Source organism: Anabas testudineus, chromosome 13 (assembly GCF_900324465.2).
Source record: "Anabas testudineus chromosome 13, fAnaTes1.2, whole genome shotgun sequence".
In the NCBI taxonomy this organism is placed as follows: Eukaryota; Metazoa; Chordata; class Actinopteri; order Anabantiformes; family Anabantidae; genus Anabas; species Anabas testudineus.
The window spans coordinates 24414254-24440273 of record NC_046622.1 but is presented as its reverse complement, the minus strand read 5'-3'; the positions used below and the strand labels follow the sequence as shown (position 1 = coordinate 24440273).

General features: G+C 39.4%; 1 protein-coding gene across 2 annotated transcripts in view; it reads left to right on the top strand.

Annotated features, from left to right (window-relative positions):
* The first annotated feature begins 8294 nt into the window (after window positions 1-8294).
* The window catches only part of tpst1 (tyrosylprotein sulfotransferase 1), a 42407-nt gene continuing 24681 nt past the window's right edge, over window positions 8295-26020 (top strand). For both annotated transcript variants that reach the window (XM_026370345.1, XM_026370337.1), the window contains exons 1-2: window positions 8295-8485; window positions 20948-21983. In XM_026370345.1, coding sequence (XP_026226130.1) covers window positions 21127-21983 — 857 coding nt within the window. In that variant the 5' untranslated portion in view covers window positions 8295-8485; window positions 20948-21126. The remainder of the gene's footprint in view (window positions 8486-20947; window positions 21984-26020) is intronic.

Genomic DNA, 26020 nt, shown 5'->3' with positions numbered 1-26020 from the left:
TTATTAATCCCAGAGGTGAGATGTCTGTTGCTTTATGAAAATGTAATTACGACAACAAAGAATCCAAGAAGTTAGGTTTTTTTATTTGCTTTGATACAGTGCAAACCATTAATACAGCACATGCCGAGTTGTGCCATGCTCTGAAATAGCACAGAATGGCACTTTATATCTTTATATAAAGGGTGTCTCGTGCTTGTTTCTTGGCCTGGATTTGTGTTGCATTTTATTTCCTAAATGTTTGTTGATCTGTTATGAGAGATACAATAGGAAAAAAACTTAATTCATTTAAAGCTGTTGAAATTGGTAAAAACAGTGGCATCTGAGAGTCTTCAAATAGACAGTTAAACATAGTCTGTATGGCCAGTATTTGCTTAAACAGTCATTGGCAGTGCCAATAACACTTCCTAGCATAGTTTGAGTATGTTTAAAGGATTTAAAAGGTTAAGAAATTGAATGTCTATGTGAATATCTGTCTTTTCACAATATTAACAGACGGCATGGTGACAGAAATTAATGTTTAGATAATGGTTGAGAAGTGTCACGAGCTGGATGAAGGACTCAATGGCCAGAGATAAGAGTTTTATGGCCAGAGTTTTTGGTATTATTAATAACAAAAGGTACAAGGGAATGAGTCAGATGGATAATTGTCGGAAACTTGTCAGTGCAGAATGAGTGTGGAGGTCTGGGTGAACCGGAAGTAGTCTGTGACTGGAAATAGTGGTGTGAGGTCACGGCCAATATGGCCGACCAACAGAGAGCATGTGGAGCAGATGGAGACAGTGTTTCCCGGGAACGGCGGCTGGCAACAGTGTAATGAGTTCAGGAGAGTGATAACAGTTTGAATAAGTATGATGGGGGAAACAGTCCAAATCCAAATACAGATTATGATGACAATGGAAGAACCAAAGTCCAGTAAACAGTGGAATAATATAGTCCAGCCTAATATATAGTGGCAGTTCAAACACTAAGTCCAACAGGCCAATATCTGAGGTCAAGGGTAATCCAGGTCATACAGAGCTGGGCAGTTCAGAGATAAGTCCGGCAGGCAAAATCCACAATAGAAAAGACAGTCCAGGTCAAAACACTTAGGAGGTCCAAATAGTTCGATCAGGGAAGGGAACAAACAAAGGAGAGAACAAGTCAGGAGAAAACACTCACTGTAGCTGATGGGTAGGCTGAAGACGGATTCAGGTGAGGCAGGTCTGGTGAGTGGAATCATGCAGGGTAAAGGAGGACGAGGAGAACGCAGATCAGGAGGGATAAATTACAGTACCGGAGGGTCAGGCAAAAGGCAGGGTCCAGGGCAGGCAGAGTTTCTATAATCCAAATGGTAGTCCAAGTTAAATGCTGTTATACAGATAGTTATACAGAGGTTGAGGTTAGACTATCTGGCAGGGGAGAAAGGTGAGCAGGTCTGTATATGTAGTCTGAGGGAAACCAGGTGCAATCAATGAAATGAGTGAGGGTAATTAGGCTGGGAGGAGGAAAGAGGAAGTTGTCAAAATAAGAGCATGGGGGAAAGACAGGCAGCACGGAGGCCGGAACCATGACAAAGAAGAAATCAACAAGGTATGTAGATGGAGGTAGTTTTAGAAAAGCTCAATAAGCTGTTTGTTTTAATGTTGTTTTTGTACCCTCGCAGCTATTGTGGTGATTCAAAGTTGTTGCTGAGTTCACTTGATGCTGCCCCGTTTTTAACTAAGTGACTGCATAGTTAAAACAGCAGGTATCTTCAGTCTATGCTGTACATAGTTTGACATCAATTTTATGCTATTCTGTTATTCTATCATGTTTGGTTTGGCCATTTCCTGACTATTGTTTAAGATTAAATGACATAAATTAAATAACATAAATCTCAGATTATGCGGTGGTCGCCTGGTATGTCCCTTTTGTTACATATTCATATGCAGAGACATGCATTAAATGACTGCTGACACTACTTTTCTCATTTTTTATCAGTTGATTAAGATCAGTTTCATATCAGCCGCCTCCTGGGCCTCCTGTACTCTGTTGAGAGACCTGATCCTGTCTCTATGATTACACCACTGACTGGAGTGACACGGGCATGTATGGACGATTGATTGATCTTTGATAAGTAGAAAAAAGTGTGTGGGAACAGAAACATTCCATTTTTAATTGTGAACGTGGTTTTACCTCACAGTTTCAGTGAGAAGAGGAACACACATTTCCCTGATATTTGTTAGGAAACCCTAGCCAAGAGAAATAGGAATCAAATAACAGCAATAACTGAGACAGACACAGTCAGGGTGAGGCCAGTAAATTGCTCTGTCAATCAGGGCTACATTCTTTCGTATATGGTGTATATGTTGCAACTCTTTGCACCATATACACAACTCGATGTCTTCCAGATCACTTGTGAGAAAATTAGATTGTCGTGTCAGAGATAAATATTTTCTTCTTGAACATAAAACAACAAACTTGTGTATGTACTAAAGCTGTCTATGAAAGGAAAAGTCAGACATCTTAGGAAATCGGTTGATACTCTGACTGAGAGAAGGTCTGTATCAGTGTTATCTCTGTGCCTTCCGACAACTCCAAAATGTCTTCTTTTCATCATGTAGACATTGTGGTCTCAAAGGTTCTCCAGTCCAGCCATGACTTGTGTCTGAAAAAAGTTTTTTATAGAATGTTCAATTTAATTTCTGACTTGGCAATAATGCAAAATTAAAACATTTCTTCATCATTTTATTGTGCACATAAGAATATCTTGTATTTGATCATTCCAGGTTTATGTTTTAGTCCAATCAGACAAGGTCAAACCTATTGTAAGACATACTGATGCAAAAGGATACCATCTCTGAGATGCCACAGGTTTTGACCATGGCTGTATGGTTTTGACCTAGCATCAGTATTTCGCTATGTTGGTGGATTTATTTTGAGTCTTACGCTGCATTGCCTGATAAAAGTTGAATATTCAATAGCAAATAAAAACACAAACACCATAATAATGATGAGATGTTTTAGTAGTTTAGCATGGACATGTTGAACAGATTTTTTTTTACTTTAAGACAAATGAAACAGACAGAAAAAGCACCCCCGACCTGACTACACAGACCAAGCACTCAGCTCAGTGAATGTATGCATGGCTGTGAAGGGGTTTCAATTTTGAGCAGATCACCAAAAATAAACCAGTTTGGGACCTAGAATTGTGACAACATCAATGTCATGAATGGGTATGTACTAAACTTGCAAAAACAAGTGTTATGTTGCCTGGCCAAAAAGGTGTTGCATTTGCAAATGCTTCCAGTTGTTTGGTTCTGTTGATCAAAAAAGTGTAGATGAGGTAACAGACCGTGCCTCTGTCTCAGTCCACTGTCCCCATCTGACCATTATTCCTGTGCCAAAGCAAACATCCATCAACTCTTTAAATGACTACAGAACATTAGTGCATTTATCATAAAATCACTTTGAATGGTTGGTTTCAAAGCAGCTAGACACTGTGAATACCTCTCTGGTCTGAATATTATTGGAGACACCAGGGAAAAATTTTCCAGCTTTTAATCTGTGGAAAAAAAAACAACTCCACTGCACTGGAATGCTTTTAAATCTGATGACATCGTGGCTCTTCGAACAGCCAGAGCCAACCTCAACTGGGCCATCAGGATACCATACATGCCCTTGTTAATCAGCCTGGCAGATTGGAATACCGCATTTCTGACACTAAAGCAGGTGAGGGTTTGGCCTGATGGAGCCATGGATGAACTGCAGGAGTGTTTTGAAAGCACAGATTGGGGCATGTTTAGAGCAGCAACAACATATAATCAGCACATCCATGTGGATGTGAGTATGCTACATCTCTGTCAGAGTGCATACATAAATGCATGGAGGATGTTAGCATCATCAAGAACATCACCACCCAGGCCAACCACAAACCCTGGACGACCACAAAAGTACACACCATGTTGAAAGCCTTTTAAATCTGGTGACATGGTGGCTCATGACATGGTCCCTACCCTCAGCACCGCTTCCCCTCAGCGCTGTGTCCTGAGCCAGCTACTCTTCAGACTGATGACCCATGACTGCGTCGCCAGGTCCACTGCCAAGCATATCAGCAAATACGCTGAGGATAGAACAGTAGTGGGCCTTATCCACAACAACGGCAGCTACCTACAGACAGGAGGTAGAGCAGTTGGTGGACTGGTGTGGGAGGACCAGCCTTTTCCTGAACATCAAGAAAAATCCAGAATTGAATTTAAAATTCTTCTCCTCACATATAAAACCCTTAATAATCAGGCTCCATCTTATCTCAAAGACCTCATAGTTCCATATCTTCCAAGCAGAACTCTCCGTTCTCAGACTGCAGGTTTACTTGTGGTTCCTAGAGTTTCCAAATGTAGAATTGGAGGCAGAGCCTTTAGCTATCAAGCTCCTCTCCTGTGGAACCAGCTCCCAGTTCAGGTTCGGGAGGCAGACACCGTCTCTACATTTAAGACTAGACTTAAAACTTTCCTTTTTTATAAAGCTTATAGTTAGAGATGGATCAGGTGACTCCGAACCATCTCTTAGTTATGCTAATAGGTTAGTCTGCTGGGGGACCTCTACTGATAAACTGAGCTCCTCTCCTCTCGTCTATCTTCTATATCAATCTCTTATATCAAGTCCACCATTTCATGTCATTAACTTTGTGTCTTCTCTCTCCTGTAGTTGTGTTTCCTCCTCTCTGTCTCCCACTCTCTCTATACTTTTCTGTTATCTCCAGAATCCAGTTGACCTGCCCAATGTTTTTGCTGCTTGTTCTTGTTTTTGTTGCCTACTGTTCTTTTCTCTCTCCTCTTTCCACTCACCCCAACTGGTCGAGGCAGATGGCCGCCTACTATGAGCCTGGTTCTGCTGGAAGTTTCTTCCTCTAAAGGGAGTTTTTCCTCTCCACTGTTACCTAAAGCTTGCTCAAATGGGATTGTTGGGTTTTCTGTATCATATTTTTGTATAATTATACTCTGTAACGTCTTAAACCTTGCACTGTACCTTGCACTGTCATCTCAAGTGCCTTGAGATAACTTCTCTTGTGAATTGGCGCTATACAAATAAAATTGAATTGAAACTGAACTAGTGAAGAATTTAGAGATATCCAACCTGTCTAAACAGCCAATGAGGCAGCTCTCTAGGTAGTCACATCTTTAGATCACCATCTTTAGATGCTCCGTAGAGCCAGTAGAACTCTGAAGGACATAACCCCCACAGCACCATCTCTTCCCCCTGTTGATGTCTGGAAGACGCCACAGGGCTATAAAAACCTCTACCTCACCACCTAGAAAGAGCTTTTACCCCTGGTTCATCAGTGAGCCTCCCATCATGCTAAAAGGTCTTCATTGACGCTCCCAACATTCACTGACAATTGCTATTGCTCTATGTGCATTGACTGCACTAACATTGACTGGAATCAACCATTCACATTAACTGTTAGAAAAATCATATTATTCCTTTAGACAGACATTAGTGCACAACCTGTTGGTGCTATTTGACCAACAGTATCTATTATCTGAGTATTATTTTTAAATATGCTTCTGATTTTTTCTATACCATTCTCAGGGATTTAAAGCAGGTTTTCTTACACTAACAATCAAGGCGTTCTATTCTATTCTATAATCTATTAAAGCTAAACCTCAGACTATGGTTGGCATTCTTTGTGCTCTATAATTGATTTCTTACCTCAGCACCTTGACCTTTGAACCTCCTCTTAGAGGAGATGGGCATTGTTGGACACCACACATTTCCTCCCATTTTCTCATGACTGCCATCCGTTCTCACACTCCACCAGACCCTTGAGTAAATGTCTTCAGGGAGTGCATTGTGGCAGCAGTTATTTTTTCCCTCGTTTACCTCTGCAGTCTCTCAATCAGAAATACCCCTAGAATGGGGGGGGACCTCAGATTTAGAATAAACTGCTGCTAGTGTAATAGCCTGCTGTGCTGACCACATCTCAAAGGACTGCAGTCAGTGTTTATTTCCACAGTGTGCATTGTTACTGCTCTGCTGTAAATGAGTCTCATGGGAAGCATGAGCATTAGCCAAGTCATATCAAACCATTCAGTGTTGTAGCAATCAACAGCGTCTTATTTAACTGCATGAAGATGTTGGCTGTCCTTTCACTGTCCATACATTTGGTCAGGACAGATCAATATGTGATTAAATATTTAAATAAATATCACATATCCAGTCATTTCATATGATGTAGGTTCTTGCTTGTTATTTTACATTTCTTTTACCATTTGCTAACATAAAATAAAATGAGATCTAAAACGTGGCCAAACAATTAGAATATAAATTAAGATACCTCTGAGGATTAAAATTCTACAACAACAGAATAGAAGCTATTAGGCACGGAATATTACTAACTAAAGTCAAATTCAAATATAGCATGCAGAGTTTCTGTAATTGTACTTTAAACTAAAAGTACTGATATCAGCCTCCAAAAGCTCTGTATTGTTTAAACTCTAATGTCTCACTTTTCTCTGTATCTTCTCATATCAGTTAAAGTGCACTTTTAAACCTAGCAAGAGATGCTGAGTGCTGGTGTCTGCTGGCCATTTACTATGACTGAAACCAGAGCATCTACAATAATGGCATCCCTGATCACTCAGTCATCTTTTCTCTGTCGCTGCCCTCAAAGCTTCAACCGCCATGAAAGATATTTCTAGAAAAGAGAAGCAATCCTTATCATGGTGAGAGGTTTGATCTGCCCTCCCCATTACCCTCTGATGTGCTTTTAGTCCTGCTGCCTCATTCTTTGTCTGACCTTCAGGCAAAGATAACTGTGTTTACTTGCCAGGGTGGGGGCGATGGAGGGCTTCTGTCTCCCCAGTCAGGCACAGCATCCGCTTTACTTAACAATTTGAAATCAAAGAGACATCAACACATGTAATAAAAAGGCATAAATCCCACATGATGGATTGCTCTACACTATTTACTGTGTGAGTCAGTTTTCCGCTGTCTACAGTATGAAAGACGTTTATTATCTACTGTAAATTTCAGGGTAGTATCAGTGCAGACAGATTTCAGAAGTTGAAAACGCCTGTTGTTGCTATTTGACTCTAATCTGTCTCTGCTGACCTGCCTTGTATTTTCTGGTCTGTGATTATCTTTATTAGAAGCTAAACTGATGTAGCCACAGAACAGCAGGCCAAACGATTCTTGCTTTTGCGCTGCTTTTCATTGGAAGACAACATTAATTCTTAGGAGGATGAAAGAAAGAGAATGCTTGATGATGAAAGATTTTTAAATTAGAAACATGATGCAGCTCAGTTTGCAGCTCGGTTTGTTAGTTGGTGCCCTAAGACAAGACAATTACAAACAGATAACAAATGACCACATAACACCAGTCGTATTTCTTCATACATCTCCATTTAGATGCTTTTAAAGACTTTTACATGTATGCGTAGTACCTTAAATGAACATTTATGGAGCTCCTGACAAGACTGTACTTTTATTGTCTTGGCCACCACCTGATTCAGCTCTCTCTCTCTCACATAGACAAAATAGGCAGCACTGTGAGGATAAAGTTTTTTTCAAGTGCCTTCAATACAATCAGGCCTGTCCTGCTGAGACTAAAACACCTGAGGATGCAGGTTGACTCCTGCAGTCTCCTAAATTGCTACCTGACAGACAGACCACAGTTTGTCAGGCTTGGGGGGCTGTGAGTCTGAGTGGGCGGTAAGTAACACAGGAGCACCATAGAGGACTGTGCTCTCACCATTCCTCTTCACCCTGTAGACCTCTGACCTTAAGTACAACTTTGAGTCCTGTCATCTGCAGAAGTTCTCTGACGACTCTGTGGTGGTACAATCATTCAACACTAATTTAACCCTAAATGTGAACGAGTTCAAGGATGATGATGTCCAGTGTTCTCCGGTGGGTTGTGAACTAAATAGAACGAGCTTTAACACTGATTCCATTCTTGGAGGGGACGCTGAGGTACACATACCTGGGGACTGAAGAGGAGGGTGCTGCAGAAAACTGCTGCACATCATACAGAACAGCTCACACGCTCCTCGTGTAGTGCTGATGACCGATGGCACCAATCATCAGCATTTACGTTATCAATTGCATATTACATTATTAAAAATGTTTTAAAATCAATATTCAAACGGTGTAAGCGTTTGTTTAATTGATCCCAGTTTTCCTGCTATACGCGAACGTACTGTGCTTTTAAATGTACTCTAGTTCCGCCCAACAGCGTAAGAACCAATGAGCAGCTCTGACACACAACAACGTCTGAATTATGGGCGAATCGCAGGCCGTCTTTCAAAAGCAACAGACAGTAAGTTGTAGCAGTCTCCTCGGTGTCGCCCACAGTCTACCAGCGCAACAAGCCATCCTGCGTGGGACGGACATGGTAAATAGTCACAGAAAATGCCTGGAAAGAGACTGTAGAGGACGGTAGGACTGCTCGGACCTTGGCACTGGATTCCGTGGAGGTGTTCTGACCGACAAACCCGAGTCTCCTGCGCCGTATCTGCAGCACTAGGTGGGTTTTTTTGGCGCTGTGGTGCTGTTCTGATGTCCCTCTCCTCTCCTTCCCTTTAGCACAGAGGCTGCGACAATTAAACGTACAGTTTTAGCACGGGGGCTCTCGAATAACCGCAGTTCGTCGTTGTTATTTTTAATTTTTTTTTTTTTGGCTTCAGCATATCTGCTCGTCCTTTAAAATGGGGGTTACATAATTGCCAGTATGTGGCATGTGTGCTACGAAGGCTGCGAAATGACTCTGGCTGATAGAATCGCACACAAATGAAGTCCATTTGAAATGAATGCGCTCGGTGGGATGTGTGTTGACAGCTTGAGGGGGGGACGTCGAGCTGAGCCTCGGTTCTCGACCGACGCAGTCAGGTTACATACCTTGAAGACCGCCGAAGTCATTTCAGGAATATTAACAAACTACTCTTCCTCTTTACGATAGCACTAGCTGACCATGCAGCGAAGTTCAACTTCAAACACGTCCTCGGTGCTGTTCATAATGTCACCGTTATCCAAAGCAGACTGTGCTACGTGCTGAAGCTGAACCAGTGGTTCACACAGACATGTCGAATGAAACGGTCCTCCTCAGCGTGCAGGGAGCTTACGATGCCTTTCCATGAACTGTGATTGAAGGAGACAGAAGTTCATTGGATTTCTTTTTTTAAATAAGAGTTTGGTTTGAGGTTACTCAGAGCATTAGAGGGAATGGAATGCGTTGGGGTTATATAAAGGAAAATGATGACAAATGACCTGTGAGTGTACGTTATAGGGTTGGAAAAATACTCTTGAGTTAAGTAATTGTGGCCCTGAGAGATGTTGTCTCACTTAACAGTATTCTACTGATCCGTCATTTCCAGACAGTCCTGTTAATGCTGTGTCCCAGATGTTGAATGAATATAATCACCATCGATGACGCCCCTACTACTAAAGAAAGTAAAAGTAGAAACTTGCTTGATGTGTCAGAGGAACCTTTCACTAGACTGAGAAAACCTAAGAGAACTGTATCTTCCAGTCTTACAAGGACGATGTTAAAAAATAGTTTGTTGCTGTCTTCAAAAGCTGAAGTGGCTAACAAGAGGCACAGATGACCACTGTGTTAGTAGCCAGGAGCACATCTGCTGTGTGCAGGTGGTCTGATGGGAGGTGTGGGGGGAGTGGGGGAGTCCAGTTGACTGCAGAGTTTTTCTCGGTGCTGGCTTTGCTCAGTGGGTCGGCTTCCACAGCTGCAGAGCTGGATCAGTTGGAGTCCAGCTCACTTATACTCTCATTTCCGTGTCTGAAAAGAACATTCTGCATCTCAGTTATTACATTCACGCAAGCAGCTGTCCAACTGCTGGGGGTTTCCAATCTGCCGAGCGGGGCCCATATTTACAAAGGTTTGCCAAAAAAACTGCATGCTGCTCAAGGGCTTACTGATGTGGGGGCCCACATTCATCAGATCTTCCAGAAGAGTAGTGCTGCCAGCGAGAAATGTCAGTAGATCCCCTAAAGTGCTTGTTCAGTTGTCTGTGGCTACAACGTTGACAGCTCACGGATCACAAATTCCTGTTGTTCATTGCCCTTGTTATTGTTTTGTTATTTAGGTGTTAAAACAAACAGGAAGTAGGTTTAAAAAATAAAACCCACATTGACGGGAAACAAGAAAACATGACAACACGAGCAAGAACATTGAGCTGTGAGACTGCAAGTTTGGTGACCACCCACATCTTGGGCAGGTTTTCTTAGTGACTTCATGTGCCTCAGTGGGAAAGAATGGACCAGTTATAGACTTGTAAAGTGGGAGGGCCTGCTGGTTACAGAAGTGCTCTTTCAGATTTCTTTTTATCCTTAATGTTACTGTCACCAAAACGTAGGACTCTCTCATATAATGTATCAACCCTGTATTTTTATGTACTCACCCTATTTGCTTTTACTTAGTTTCTCAGAAATCATGTTTTGAACCCTACATTACCCATGAACCTTGGGCTTTATTGCCATGGAGAACAAATCGGAACTGCATAGAATTCAAAACACCCTTTTAGTATAATTATTACTAAACTTGAGCTGAATAGCTGATGTGTTTCCAGTGACAAAAAGTTTAGAAGTAAATTCATTTAAAGATGCAAATTGTGTTTGTGGTTTTCTTTTCCCTGTATACCAGTTAGTACCTTTGACCTTTGACAAGCAGCCTACATTTTGTGGTGTTGGCAGATTATTCAGTGTGATTTAGATCAACTCAACAACTTAAAAGAAAACAGCACATGTTGGTGTGAGCCAGCAGCTCCCTCTGAAAAGAAATGGCACAAACTCAGCTGCCCTCAGATCTATCTATCTATCAGATCTCTGCTTTAGCATATTTCAATTAATTTCAGTTGTGTCATTTGCTACATGCCCACATTCCCTTTATGATAAAACCTAGAAGCTAGGTTAGCTTATGGATTCTCAACATCACGTGGCTATTAACACCTCACTGAAATACGTATAACGATGTAAATGCATCCTCCACTAGCAAAATTAGAAATATGTATAAAATATGTATAATAAACTGCCAAACTGTACACACTGTATGTTGAAGTTGTTGGATTTATCGAAATTATACATACTATTGCTATGGATTCTCCACATCCAAAACTGTACACTTAAGCAAATATTTCAACAGTTTTATTTCAAGAGCAGGTCAGTTACTTTTTCCACATCTAGCAGCCACTCAGTGGCTTTAAGTTTAGGCTTAGCCACTACAATAGGTTTAATGTTTTATTTTGTGCATGTTGTCTTGCTCATATGTACAATATAAAGACCCAACTATGATTAAAACTGTTGGCAACCTTTTAACAAATTTTAATTGGTTATTGCAACCCCAAATTTAAGTAATCTATCAGGGAGAACACATTGTATATAAACATTATGCTGTTTTTTTTATATATAATATATTATATAATATATGTTTTCTGAGAATAATCAATTATGATGAGTTCCCATTTCCTGGAGGATGACATGGTAAAATTACTATTATTATTAAGTCATTGGCTGTCTGGATGACTAAGAAAACAATCCGGCATGATTTAAAAAAAATGTAGATTTGTTGATATTACTGCAGACCAAAGGTTAAGGAAGAATCAGAATAAAAACAGTCTCCAGTGCAACACTCCTACACTGGTAGAACAAATTGTGTATAACTGCTTTACAAATTCTATTCATACTGGTTGACTAAATGCTGCCCACTCATTATACTTGCTCACACACACATACACACTCACACACACAGGAAGTCTAGGCACAGGCAGATTCTCTCCCCTCTGTTTTCTTGCCAGTCACTTTACTGATTAGGGATGTGTCACTCATTGTTTACAGCTCCTGCACTGGGATAGTGAGTATGCAGTTGCTCAGTTGTCAGCTGCACTGTGAAGGTGACGTTGATTTACTTCACCTGGGCATTTCATTGCTTTAACTGGATATATTGAAATTGATTGTGCTAAATGCACTGAGCCGGCAGCATATTCACATACACACTGGAATGTTGTGCTGAAGTTTTAAAAATACTTTGTGTGTGAACTGTTGCTTGCTCAAGTGGGGTTTTTAGGTTTTCTATATAATTCTGTATACAGCAATATTTTGTAAGGTCGTAAACCTCAAACACTGTAAAGTGTCTTGAGATAACATCAGTTGTGATTTGGCGCTATACATATAATATATAAATATAAATAAAATTTTCTAAAATATAAATAACATTTATAAAATAAATACAATTGAATTGAATTGAACTGAACTACACATGTAGTCTGGTAAGAAATGAGCTGTAGAGCTTATTGACACTGAGGAGTTTTTGGAGCAGGAGAGTGACAGTTTATCTGGTTCACGATGAAGGAGGATCCAGTGGCAGCATGGCGACTTATTGCACTTCCACCAACTTATACACTTAAAAGGAAAGAGAGATGGTATCCAAGAGTTTATACAGCACAAATGGACTCTTTCAGTGGCATGTTCACAGTGCTTTCCAGTATTAGCTTTTTGCAGATATCATTTTATACTGTATATCAACCAGGATTGGTTATTTACTCCAACTTGATGAGTGTTGGTCCAGAAAATCCATTACTGGCCAGACTTTACTTTGCATACACAGATTATTTAAGTGGGAGAGTGAAAAGTCTGCTTGAACAGTGCATTCAAGTACACAATCCTCACAGTTCTTATTTCTGCCACAACCACACACACTGCATAACCACAATTTGTGGGAAACCTGAACAGACAAAATGAGGTAACAGTTGGATTAAAGCATTCCCAACAAGGCTCACAGTAAGCAGATTTTCCTCAAGCCTGAACTGTGCTTCTCCCATTGGCAAAGCTCAGGGGTGCTGCTGAAAGATGATCAAATTAGTTCTGGGTGAGATATAGTGTATTGGCAAGAATCTGGGAATACCATATGTATCATGACACAGGGTTAAAGATTCAATACATTGTGAGAGTTTAACCAAGACAATATATTGTGATTATTATTAAGTTTTTTTTTTTTTTTTTTCTCAAAAACCTTTATAGTATGAAAAACAGTTTACTGTACATTATGTTGAAGTGGAAGAGGTCAGGAGCTGAAGATGGATTACAAATCTTTGCATTAAAATGTTTAAAATGAATAGTGATTTTGAGTGCACCTTCACAGTAGCTGTAGTTTGTGCAGTGAGGGTCAAACAATAGATCCATTTATTATAAATTACTAATTAGTTTATCTTTGGGTGAAAATTAGTGCTGCATGATTAATATGCTTCTAGATGTTTTATGCAGGTTTCTTTGCATGTTTAAGTTGAGAAACATGCATATTTCAAAACTGTTCCTTGATAACCAAGGAAGCAGAATAAGTATGCTATTTGTTTATTATATTTCAGTCGCAAGTGGCACTATTGTCTTTTTGCCAAGTTGTGCAGCCCTAGCAAAAATAATGAATGAATTTAAAATTTATAAAATAAATTGTATTAAGTTGAATTAAATTTAATTATTAATGTGTCTGTTCTTTTGCAACCTATAGTTACCTAAACCCCGGTATTTACATAAAATGTTTAATAAGGTGTTTTTGTACCATAAACTGTGTGTGTGTGTGTGTGTGTGTGTGTGTGTGTGTGTGTGTGTGTGTGTGTGTGTGTGTGTGTGTGTGTGTGTGTGTGTGTGTGTGTGTGTGTGTGTGTGTGTGTGTTGTTTGTTACATGTGTGTCTAGTTTTGTAGAAACCAATCCAAATTGGAAAATTTCTCTCCTACTGAGCTTCTTGAGACTAGGAGTCATCTCTTTTGAGTACAACCTCTAAATATATTGTATCTTTAAGTCTTAGCTCATGCGTTTTCACCAAACATTTTGGATTATAGAATGTGCTGCCAATATTATTCAGGCCTCCTTTTGTGTTCCCTGGAAGACAATAATCTTACAGCTTGTGCTGTTTTGTAATCAGTGTTGTCAATCTCCTTCACTTACTCTGATCAGTCACTGAAACACCAATTTCCACACATAATCCTTGCCCCAAGCAGGATACACTTAACCACTTGTTCATTAAATACAAGTTCTGTAAATATTGATATGTATTAGGCATTATTTTTCAAGGACAACCAATGCAGGTTTTGCTAACCTTTCAGCTGAGTCCGCTGTTGTTCCTTCTTATTTACATGGTACTGGCTGTAATGTGATATCACAGATCAGCAAAAGTCGTGCTCACCCGCGAGTGAAGATAAAAATGTATCACATTTAAAGTTTTTATTTGGATCATCTTCAGCTTTTTCTACAGAAATCCAATTGTACTTGTTGAAAGCTGGCCCTTCCTAAAGACAACCCCATTTACAAGGGATCACATGGCATAGAAAAAACACCAATAACAAAAGAAAAAAATATTTAAACAACAAGGCTCTAGGATAGCCATATAACAAGATTTTTTTTTTTTAATTTAAGTGTGGGGATAATACTTTTCTTTTGAATTTGGGTTGGATGTGTACGCCTTTCATCACCTTCAAGGTGCCTTTGCCTATTTACAAGAGCTACTCTAAAGTTGCTTCATGTTAATATACTGCATAACACATACTGGTTCCTCTGTATTTAGCGGTTCAACATAACATGACATCCAGCATGATGTATGATATGAATGTCAAATGCACATCGTTTCAAGACAATAATGGTGCATGAAGCATGATTGGCTTGTTTTTTCACCTAAGATATGATTATTATCACATTATGCTTGTCCAGAACAACAAGAGGATAAGTGCTAATGTTCAAGGATTCAGATTCCTCCAGAAATGTGTGTAAGGAGAGGTTGGTGGAGAAACAGGTGAGACACGATGACTGCTACAATGTCCAGATTAAGAGTAGATAGCAATAACTGGATAAAGTTAGAGTTAAAGTAAGACTGGGGTCAGGTCAAGCATAATAATACATATAGATATGGTTTAATTCTCTTACAGAAAAAGATTGTGAGGTGGGGTGGTTTACACAAGCAGAAAAAATAAATGCAAAAATGAATCCCGTAATCTGTAATGGGCAGTGTAAAAGAGGCTATTGAGTCTTCAGTCTATTTCTTCCATATTGTACTTCTTCCACATATTGTGTGTTTGTGTGTGATCTTTTCTGTGGGCAAAGTGGTGGCAGGCATAACATGACATTCAAAATACCTCATTATTTTGTTCCTACAGACTTGGAATTAAATACAACTCAAACAAGAGAAATATTGTAAGGAGGGGGTGGGTTATTTTAGTTTGAAAAAAATGTTTTTAACTTTAATGGCACACCATTTTGAACAAATAAATTTTTTATCTGTATAGCGCTTTTTAAAATATATTGTAATAATGATTTAATAATTTACAACATAAAAGGTCCCTGCAGGTCATAAGTAATGTTACAGGTGTGTAAACAAATGAAATCCCCTCCCTGAGGTTAGCACAAATAATTGAAGAGGACAACTATGTTTGTCCTTCTCCCTAGTTTATTTGCTTTCTTATCCCTGCACATAATGCCTGAATGTAATGGAACAGTAGCTGTCTGTGTAGGAGCAGAAAGTCACACCTTTGAATTAGTTTCCACCCAGCATCATGATTTTAGTCCAGCTGGAACGGATCTAGCTCACCTGTACTCATGTCTTCTCCTCATCACGCTGTAGCTGCAGCTCGATTGAGTTTACTGCATGTGTTTTAGGACAGAGCCTGTGGGGGCAGAGATTGTGGACAGGGCAGTAGTCCTGCTTGACCGATTGCAGTTGTGTTGAAGCTAAGGAATGTGCCGAATTAGACTTCAGATTGAAAACTTACTAAAAAACAACATTAGTAAGAGAATGGCATTCGCAATCCAGGGTTGCACAAACACGACCACAATGGTGAATCCTGATTTCCTGTAACGTGTGAGAGAGGCTCTGTATATAAGGAGATGTCTATGAAGAGGAAGAAGGATATGTTAATAATGTTGATTCACTGTTTGGACAAAAGTTTAGGCTTATCAGTTAGTTTCTGTGCTGCTGGCATCACATAGGGTAATGGAAATGAATTCACAGTCTGCTGCAGATATTATTGTTTGGTCTCAGGCTCTATTCTGGATATTGAGTGACTTCTTTTACATGGACAGTGGACACCCAATAGCACAAGTTATAGTCTACTGTGAAACCCAGTGGTTCTCAACTCACTACTTTATTAATGCAGGAACAGATTTTTCAACAGGTAAAATTATAGAGAACAGGGAGAGAATTGGTCTAAATATTATGAAACATGTTATTCCAGTGATTATGCTGTAAAATTATGTTTTAAAGTCAGACACCTTTTGCACCAATCCTCAACTTTACATTGGGTTTATTTTGAATCCTACCATTCTTTTATAAAGAGGCAACAGACTGAATGTTCAGCTCCTGACAGTGTTTGACTGATTTATTCCTCCCGCCTGTAGCAGCGAGATCCTTCGTGTTCATGATTAATCACTTGAACATTTAACCCATAAGAACCTAGACATTTCTACTAAAAGGAAAATTATGTGGGATATGAAACAAACCACATGGACAATGTGGAACACATTTTTAAAGAGTTGCTGGCACCCAATGAAGAGGAGTATACTACACCCTAATTACACATGCATAAAAACACATACTCCGCTTAAAAAAGGCATCCAGGCATCCAACACAGCAAGGCATCCAGTAGTCCATGTTGCATGCTATGCTGCCGGACAGGTCATTATTTAAGAATGGGTTCTTATGGGTAATTAAAGAAACCTTTTACCCTGGCTAGTATTTTTACCAAGAACAGACAATGGAGAAACTTGGGTTTTGTGCCCTTCTTCTACTTATTTTTCCTTTCTGTGTAACGGTCCTCTCAAGTCATATCTCACACAAGTTGCATAGCCGCCTTCATTATTAAGTGTTGATGTGGTTTGGTTTCACTGTTGCTCCTCGGAGAGAAGCCTCAGCCTCCACCGCTTCCCCTAACAGATCAATGGGAAGAATATCCTGTGAGGAGGATACAATATCAGTAACAGGAGAGAAGCCTCAATTAATTTAACACAAACACATTTCAGCCCTGGTGCAAGGTGTAAGACGACACTGCTCAGAATCTCACCGCAGTTTATCAGTCAGGCCTTTAGAGTGCTTCACCTTTACATTTCGAATCTTTTGGTTCTTTTCTAGACTTGCCAACAATGGGTCTGTTACCTCTTGGTTCACATTTTGCTTTTTACTGAAACTAGCAAGGGAGGTTACCAAACTTCTAAATGCTATTGCTTTGAAATGTGTCCATAGCACTTAGTGTCCAAAATCTATGACCTAGTCCCTGCTCAGATACTGTACTATTACTGTTGCGGTTCATCTGTCAAATCACTAAACTTAATTGCTGAAGAAGAAACCGCCTCTGAAGCTTCCACCTCTGAAACCAGCACCACCATACAGCCTAAAGATACTGTACTCTTCTTTCCTCACTCCCTGATCAGATATTGACTGATTTTAATCAGAATTTTCAGATTTTAGATTTATTTTTTATTAACTTTAAACCTTCATTCCTTTACAGGATCTTTGCGGAGAGCCTTTTTCAGTAAGCTCTTTAGTTCTCTGATGTTGGCTTGTTGTGTCACAGCTTTAATGGCTTTGCTCAATGACACCATGATGTCATTGTTCATTGTTCATATGGGAGTGACGAGCAATGCTTTTTTTGACATGTCCCAGCAAACCTGCGGTCACAAGTTCTTATTTTCTTATTCTGAAAATACTTGACTTGTGTCAGTATTTTTGCATCTTTAGTGCACGAGCTGTTGCAAATGTTTCCAGCAGCTTTACTAATATTGGTACGGTCAACTATGCATAAGTCCCTGCCACCATTGACTGTGGACATTTTTATTGCAGTTGTTAACAAAGATGATCAATGCTTTCTTTATATGATTTTTGCTCTCATTCAACTACATTGTTATGTAAGACATTTAGACTTGGGTTATTTGTTGTACATGATACATGAGTGTTTTCTTTACCTTGTCTGTGATGATACCAGTGAGTCATCTGTTGTCATCTTTCTCTTCTTCCCACTCTTTGTTTCTCACTTTCCTTCTCTGTCACCAGCGTTCACTCTCACCTGCTGTCTTTCTTTCTTCCTGCTAACTCTGCTCTGTTCACTGTCGTACTGGAGTTAATACCTTTTTTGGGTTGCTAGTCTGTATGTATTTTTCTATGAAACTGCTGTTTTGTGACAACGCAATGTTAATTTTTATTGAGGCATATGAGAAATGTTCTCAACCTTCCTACTGATGTGTAGCTGAGATGAAAGTTGCTGGTAGCTTGTATGCTTTAACACTGAACCACTAAAGAAAGACAGATATGTGAGTTGGATTTGGTTGTCTGGAAGAAAAGCTCAACAACAGGAAAATAGCAAAGAAGGCTGCACTGTATGAAAGTCTCTGAACATTACAAGGTAATACAGTACTACTAATAACATCAGTTAAAGGATTTATCTGCAATTTAGTCTGCATGAGCTTGTTCTCACAGGAAGCCTAATGCAAGGTACTAGCACTAATGTTTTGTTGTAAAATGCTTCTTACTTGTAAAACTATGTGTTAACAGACAATGATGTTTGCCTAAAAGCAACAACAACCACTTAACTCATTAAGGCATGAGTAACCCACTAAGAATATCTTGCCAACATGGTGTCACAGGGGAAACAGATGGTTGAGTGATGTACTGACCTTGCCATTTCTGTCTGTACACATATAAATTTAATAAATTGGCATATATTTTAAATGTAATAGTATACTGGCTGCACTGAAGTTTGCTTTGCAAAATTTAAATGGATTCTTCGCCTATTGTTGTCAACTGGTTGAAAAACAATTCTCCCCATTCAGGGTTGTATCTATTAACCAAATGGCTTATCTGGAGTGACCCTGAGTGCACAGAACACATGCTAGTAGATGAAACACAAGCAAACATAGTCGACTCATTTACAGAATTTAGAACTCATACCATCCTTAAAAATTTGATTATTGCTGATACCATTCTTCAGTAACAACTGTAGATACACAATGAATTAATGCAGGAACAGATAATCATGCAAAACTGAGCCTCAACTTAAAGTTGTTTGTCTCCTGCTTAGTAATGCCATCGCTTCAACATGCCAAATTGAAGGGAATGGAAGGAAAACAAGTCTAATAAATACTTTTGCATTATTCCTCATATAACATTGGAAGGATTCAAATTAAACCCAGTCTTTTATAAAGAGGTGACTGATTGCTCATGTCAGCCAATATTTAGTAACAGCTGTAGATCCATAATCAGTACAGTCTATAAACTTGGAGCTTCTAGTTTACTACTCTTATCTCCTGTATTAACTGTGGCTATTATCAGATGATGATAGATAAAATTTCTGTGGTGCCTTCATAATGCAAACTTGGAGGAATTTAGATATTTTGAGAATCACTCTGCCATGCCTTTTTTATTTATGGCATTCACCATGTTTTGAAGTGTTATGCTTTAGCCAGTGTGTGGTTTTGTCAGGGCAGGGCTGGGTACAGATGGGAATCATTCAATTTCAGCATTCGTCAGCAGTAGCAAATGTCTACTCTGCCCATAAAGACAGAAAAACAATTTTTAAACATAGCCATAGGTAAGGAGCTTGGAATCTCCATCTAAACTCAGACTCCTGGGACATAACATGGCACTCATTTATTGCATATTTGCTGAGAAAAGATAAAGTTAAAATTTCATGGGTTCACACAAAGTGGATGACTGTTTTGTGTCATGCTGTGGTGCTCTGCTCTGATACATCCCAGTAGTTTCTTAGAAACCATTTGGGGGAGTTGGTTGTTCTGGGTTCATTGCTCTGCTGTGATAAACAGCATCCTGTCATATAGTGATGTCAGAGTCACTGCTGTGGCACTGCTGCAGTACAATGCTGACAGAACCTGTTAACCATCACGCTCATGATGATGTGGAAACAGCAGAGCAAATAAGGTGAAGTATGCTGTGGTAATTCTTGTGGGGAGGTTTGAGTAAACATCTGCAAACAGACATTAAAATTGAATCTGTCTTTATATGTGAATGCACTGTTGCTCTCTAAATCATGACTTTAAACAAACAAAAAAATTGTGATATGCAAAATCTTTGACCAGGCTAGCTCTACATAACCCCCCTTTTAGCAGACCAGCTGAAAGTTGCTCTGTTCTTGACTTAGGAATCTTCACCCACACTTCCTGCAGATCACTTTGAGTATATTTAGGTTTTCTTTCCCACGCAGCATGTTAAGATCTATATACAGACAAGGCACTGTCAGAACTATTCCAAAAGGTCTAGCTTTTCCAAAATGACTTATCCCAATGTTTTACTTTACTTTGCTCTTTTTAATTGCCACTTTTTATTGACTTTTCAGGCAATGGAAACTGGACATTGAAATCATGTTATAGCCTTCTGTCACTTTTTAAGTCTAATTTGATTTTAGCTTGTTGTGTTTTTGCCCTTAAATTAGTTCATTATGATTAATGGCCTTTTTTATAACACCCTTAGTGTTTTCATAGATGATGTGCTACAGAGATTCAAATCCACAGCGATATTTAGCAATTCGAATAATTGAGCTGTCCTTGGTTAAATACATAGATTTGGTGTTCTACATTCTAAGTGTCTCGTCAGCAGAGAGTCTAAATTATTTATCTTTCAATGGGCTTTCAATTCTTTGTACTTTAATGCTCCAAAGAACATCTGTGAAGCAACAACTTCATTATAATTAATTAAAATTGTATTACTTTATGATTTAGGCTTTCTGCTGGGTAAAAATTGCATGTTAATACTTGCTTATGATCAAAACGCTTGTCTCTTAAAAAGAGAATGTGGCAACATTCTGCCCTGTGTGAACTATACAGAACAAACTTCTTCTCTGGTGCTTTTGTGCACTTCATAGTGAACTGTCTTGGTGGCTGACATCTTTTATTCTAAAACCTGTGACATGGAACATTTGAATAGATTTAGTTGTTTTTGTTTATTATACTTTGAATTAACTATTTCTTTTTTGTTTTATGCCACAAACCAGGCCTAATGGAGCAGGGGACTCAACGGCTGCTGTGCACCAGGGAGCTTGATCCATGTCTGGTTTCCAGCAAACAACCATAAAGGGTGGGAACCTTAATTAGTCCCTTTTTCCCCCCATCCCTTCCCCTGATTTCCCCTTGTGGTGATATTGTCCTCTCCTGTCTGTGGCCTGCAACCAACATGATTGGCAAGCTGAAACAGAACTTACTGGTGGCCTGTCTGGTAATCAGCTCGGTCACAGTCTTCTACCTGGGCCGCCATGCAATGGAGTGCCACCATCGCATTGAGGAGCGCAGCCAACTGGGTGGAATCTTGCCTCTGTCGGCAGTGGGAGGCAGTATGCGTACAACATTACGGACAGGCCAGAATCTCAGCACCCCTTTTGTTTACAGCAAAGACATGCCACTTATCTTCATTGGTGGTGTGCCCCGGAGTGGGACCACACTTATGCGAGCGATGCTGGATGCCCATCCCGAGGTACGTTGTGGTGAAGAAACCCGTGTCATCCCACGTATCCTGGCCATGAAGCAGATGTGGAGTCGCTCGGGCCGTGAAAAGATGCGACTTGACGAGGCAGGTGTGACAGATGAGGTGCTGGACGCCGCTATGCAGGCCTTCCTGCTGGAAATCATTGTCAAACATGGCGAGCCTGCCAACTACCTGTGCAACAAAGACCCTTTTGCACTGAAATCGCTTTCCTACCTAGCAAAGATATTTCCCCACGCCAAGTTTATACTCATGATTCGTGATGGGCGAGCTTCAGTCCACTCCATGATTTCACGGAAGGTGACCATTGCAGGCTTTGACCTGGGTAGCTACCGGGACTGCCTGACCAAGTGGAATCGGGCCATAGAGACCATGTACACACAGTGCCTGGAGGCGGCTGATAAATGCCTGCCTGTGCACTATGAACAGCTGGTTCTCCATCCTGAGAAATGGATGAGAACATTGCTGAAATTCCTTGAAATTCCTTGGAATGATGCCGTTCTCCACCATGAGGAGCTCATTGGAAAAGCTGGAGGAGTGTCTCTCTCCAAGTAAGTCATGCTTCTGTTTACCTTTTTGCTTCTATTTCCTTTTCTCCTTTCCTTGGTTGCTGAAATCCAAACCACTACATCTTTTTCTCTGCTCCAAGCTGCAAGTTGGTTTAAAGGCTAAGGCCAGCCATTTTGTATTTTTATACTATTACTACAATTCCCATATAGAGACTAAAACCAACAATGAATTGTCTTAACTTGCCACAATTTCCATCAGTCTTGAACCTGATTTTGCTTATTCATCTGTGCCACAGATCCAGATCAAATTATCCAAATCAAAAACACCTCAGTGAGATACACCACTGCACTGGGTGACATTTTGCTTCCTCACAAAAATTATAGCATGAGTATATTTAAAAAAAAAAAAAACAAAACAAAAAAAAAAAACGCCCTAAGCTGTGAAAGCATTTCATTTATTGCAACCTCTGAAGTGTATTACTGTATATTCTCGCAATAGTCAATTAGGAATCTTTGGGGGTGGGAGAGTGGGGGTGTTTCATAGTGAAGAAACACTCACTGTTTTGTGCATTTTTATGGTGTGTATAGCAACCATTCAAATGTAACAACATTTACAGTGGTAAACTAGTAAAATCTCTTCTCATTTGTTCTCCTGGCTACTTTGTGTGGAGCTAAGCTCCACCCTGGGTCACAGAGACACAGACGCTGAGGAAAGGCTGCAGCACAAACAATGTAACTGTACTGATCCACCAATCTCACTCTCTGCTTTTTCAAGTGCAAATAAAATGTTTCCAAATGCATCTTAATAATTTTCTTCATTTTACAAGTGATAATTTATTATTTTAATTTACTTTCAATTATATATTAAATTAGTGCTGCAGATGTTTTTATTAATTATCTGGCATGAGTGCAGATATTGGCCAACGCAGATTCATTGAAAGTCTCAAAGACTGGCCTAATATGTCGGCTGACTGACCACTAACCCTCTTCATGTCTTTTTTCTGTGATGATAATTTGAATCTTATCTGGAAAACCAGTTTTTAAAATAAAGATGATCAGTTGCCCTAAATAATTAGTTGGAATCTATAGACTAACTTGCTTGACTTTAATTCAATGTTTACATTGTTTAATTACTACTCAGACTTGAGTAATTGCAGAGCAATGCATCACTCTGGCCTTTGTCACTGTATCCCTGTGATCCATGTTGTTTGAAGCTCTGGGAGAGACTTGTCTATGTTGATACATCCAGACAGAACTCCAGTAATTACAACATAGGCCTGTGTGATGCTTTTCAGGAATAGACCTTCTCTTTAGGTAGTTGTGTCAAAACCTTGTAAAATAAGGGGGTGGAAAATCCACCATGGAACAGCTAACACAACAAGAATGTACAGATCAGTAGTCACACAGATAATCAGTTGTCTGCCCTTCTCTAACCCTAAGTGTATATTAAAACAAAATTGACCTATTAACAAAAACAAAACAAACAAAGACAAAATGGTCAGATGCAACTGATTTATGGCTAAATGTTAACATTAAACATATTATGGTGTCCCTGATAATAAGGCAGCAACACTTAAACCTACGTTATACAGTATGCTTCCTTGACAACTGATTCATGGAAGGCTCATTGCAGTGATGGTTAAATATCTGCTGTTGAAAGATTCTGTGATTTGTGCCAGGCTCTCAAGTTCCACATGGTAAGCCAGGCCTGCTGTAGATCACATTCTCAGTGCAATCAACATGAGCTTGGACATGCCCATGTCTACTTGGTTTGTAATTATTTAGCCTGGAGGTGGACGGTCTATTTACTTGAAGAGGAATTACATATAGCTAAGCAATGTGTCAAGTGGTCTGTATAATCTGTCGTACCCTGTAGGCTTTAAAAAGTATGCACCTCTGGAGTTAAAATATATCCTCCCTATGTTTTCACAAAGCCTCCAGACTTCGACATCCTACTGTTGAGCACAGCAAGGCTCCAACTCATTAGTGACTTAAAACACATGAGATTACATCTACACTTTTATACTGTTAGCAGGTTTTCCTTGTGGCCTTGCCTGATGTCAGAGTTGTCTGGTTTCAGTGATTTGACCTCAGTGGCCTCTGGAAATTGTTGAGGAAACACTGAAGGGGTTCAGACTCATTCCTTGTGTCTGTCTAGCCCCCCCCCGCCCCCCCCCCCTTTTGCTGCTACCCTTTTCCTGCCACGTAGCACCAGAACACATTCCAGATCTTCTGCAGATGATTTGAGCCATCTTGGTTATTTTCTGCTTATGAGAACACTCATGGATTTTATTCAAAAGCTTAACAGTTTCCCCTCTATATGTGTTTAACTTTTATTTTACTGTACTTATTGTGCTACTTATTCCATTTCTTTTTTTCTTCTGGTGTCCCATGACTTCAATCTGAGTATGAGAAAATATAATTTGAAATGTAGCAAAGTGATCTGAATTCGTTAAGTTAGTTGTAAGTTAAGTTATATCATTTATAATTATATTATGATTAAATGTCATTTCAGTTAAATTCAGCCTGGTTTAGAATAAAGCAAGTGAACTTAGTTGCGTGTTGGAATAATTGTTATTGGGCATTATAGGGAAATATTTATGAGGATTTGTATGAACCTAGTAAACTATAACTTCAGCCATGGGTTTTGACAATCATGTTAGAGGGTAGGATTTGTCGTTGAGAAACAGTTCCCCTACTCTAGATAAAGACAGTGTGCACAATATTTAACTATTTGTGCACTACACAAAGTTTAAGTAAAAACTAGTTATTTAAACAATTTTCAGGAAAGCTAAACTCAATACACAGCTACACAGCAAAATAGTAAATCCTTGTAGAAGTGTTGTTTTTATTCTAGCCCTTCTCCAGTAATGTCAAAGCACTAGGATTCTGTCTCTGCAACTCCTTAGCAGTGCTGATAATTGCTGACAGAGGAGCTTGAATCTACTTGTTGTAGTAATAGAGGTTTGACTTCCTTAACCGTAGAAATGCACCTATTGAAACTTTCTTGGCCAATTATGTCTGATTCTATTTTCTGATTCTGAAGAACAATCACAAGAAGACATCAACCAGAACCAAAAAAAGGTTAATGTAAAGCCTCCTCACCTACAGTGCTCAACAGAAAGCACTCAGCTTCACTATAGTAAGGGTACAATAATCAGATTTAAATTGTCATATAATTGCTTAAGCTTAGACAATAAGAACTGATAACAGACTTTGTTCTGGGTCTGGATTGCGCCAGAACACAGTCCATGCAAAGCAAATTATGTGCTCAACACCATGCACCCTTGCTTTGTTACAGGCCAGATACTGCCAGCTACCTTCTTTCTTTATGTATGACAGCATAGAGATTGTCAGCAAAGGAAGAGAGGTGGATAAGTCTCTGAGGTCTTGGTCATTTAGTGCACATATTACCCTTCTATTATTGATTCCCATCAAATATTAATAAATGGGGACCCTAACTATGCCCTCTGAGCTGAGCATGAGATGGGCATACTGTATAGAGTCTTTTATGTCTGTGTCACAGCCAGATATGTCCTTTCCCTGTTTTGTCTAAAACAAACTCAGAGATGCTATGAGATACGGCAGTAGTGTCAAGCCAACAAAATTATTGCAACGGTAAATCTGCTAATCTTGTGTGTATATTAAATCAGACCTTTAGACTTCTACTTAAGAAATCAGACTAGTGTAAGATTTTTATTTATTATTTAGATTTAGAAAACTTACAAATCCCAGGTATATTAAACATTTCTAACTATACAATTAGTTATAAAAAAGGATGTTAAAAAATATAATATAAAAAACAGGTCTTTGAATTCCCCCAAATGTGCCTATATATTGTCATGCTGAAAAACAAGCAGATTATAGTGCGCAAAAAAAACTCCAACAAAACAAAACATGGACATGCTACAAGTGACAAAGATAAACATGATACTTTACCACGATACAATCCACTGCTGCCATAAAATAGTTTTAAACGTTTCACTTAATCTCTCTAAGACATCATGACTGTCCCGCTGTGTAATTAGCCTGAAAATTTCCCTTGCTCTGGAGTCTGAGAAAAGCTCATGTTTGTCACA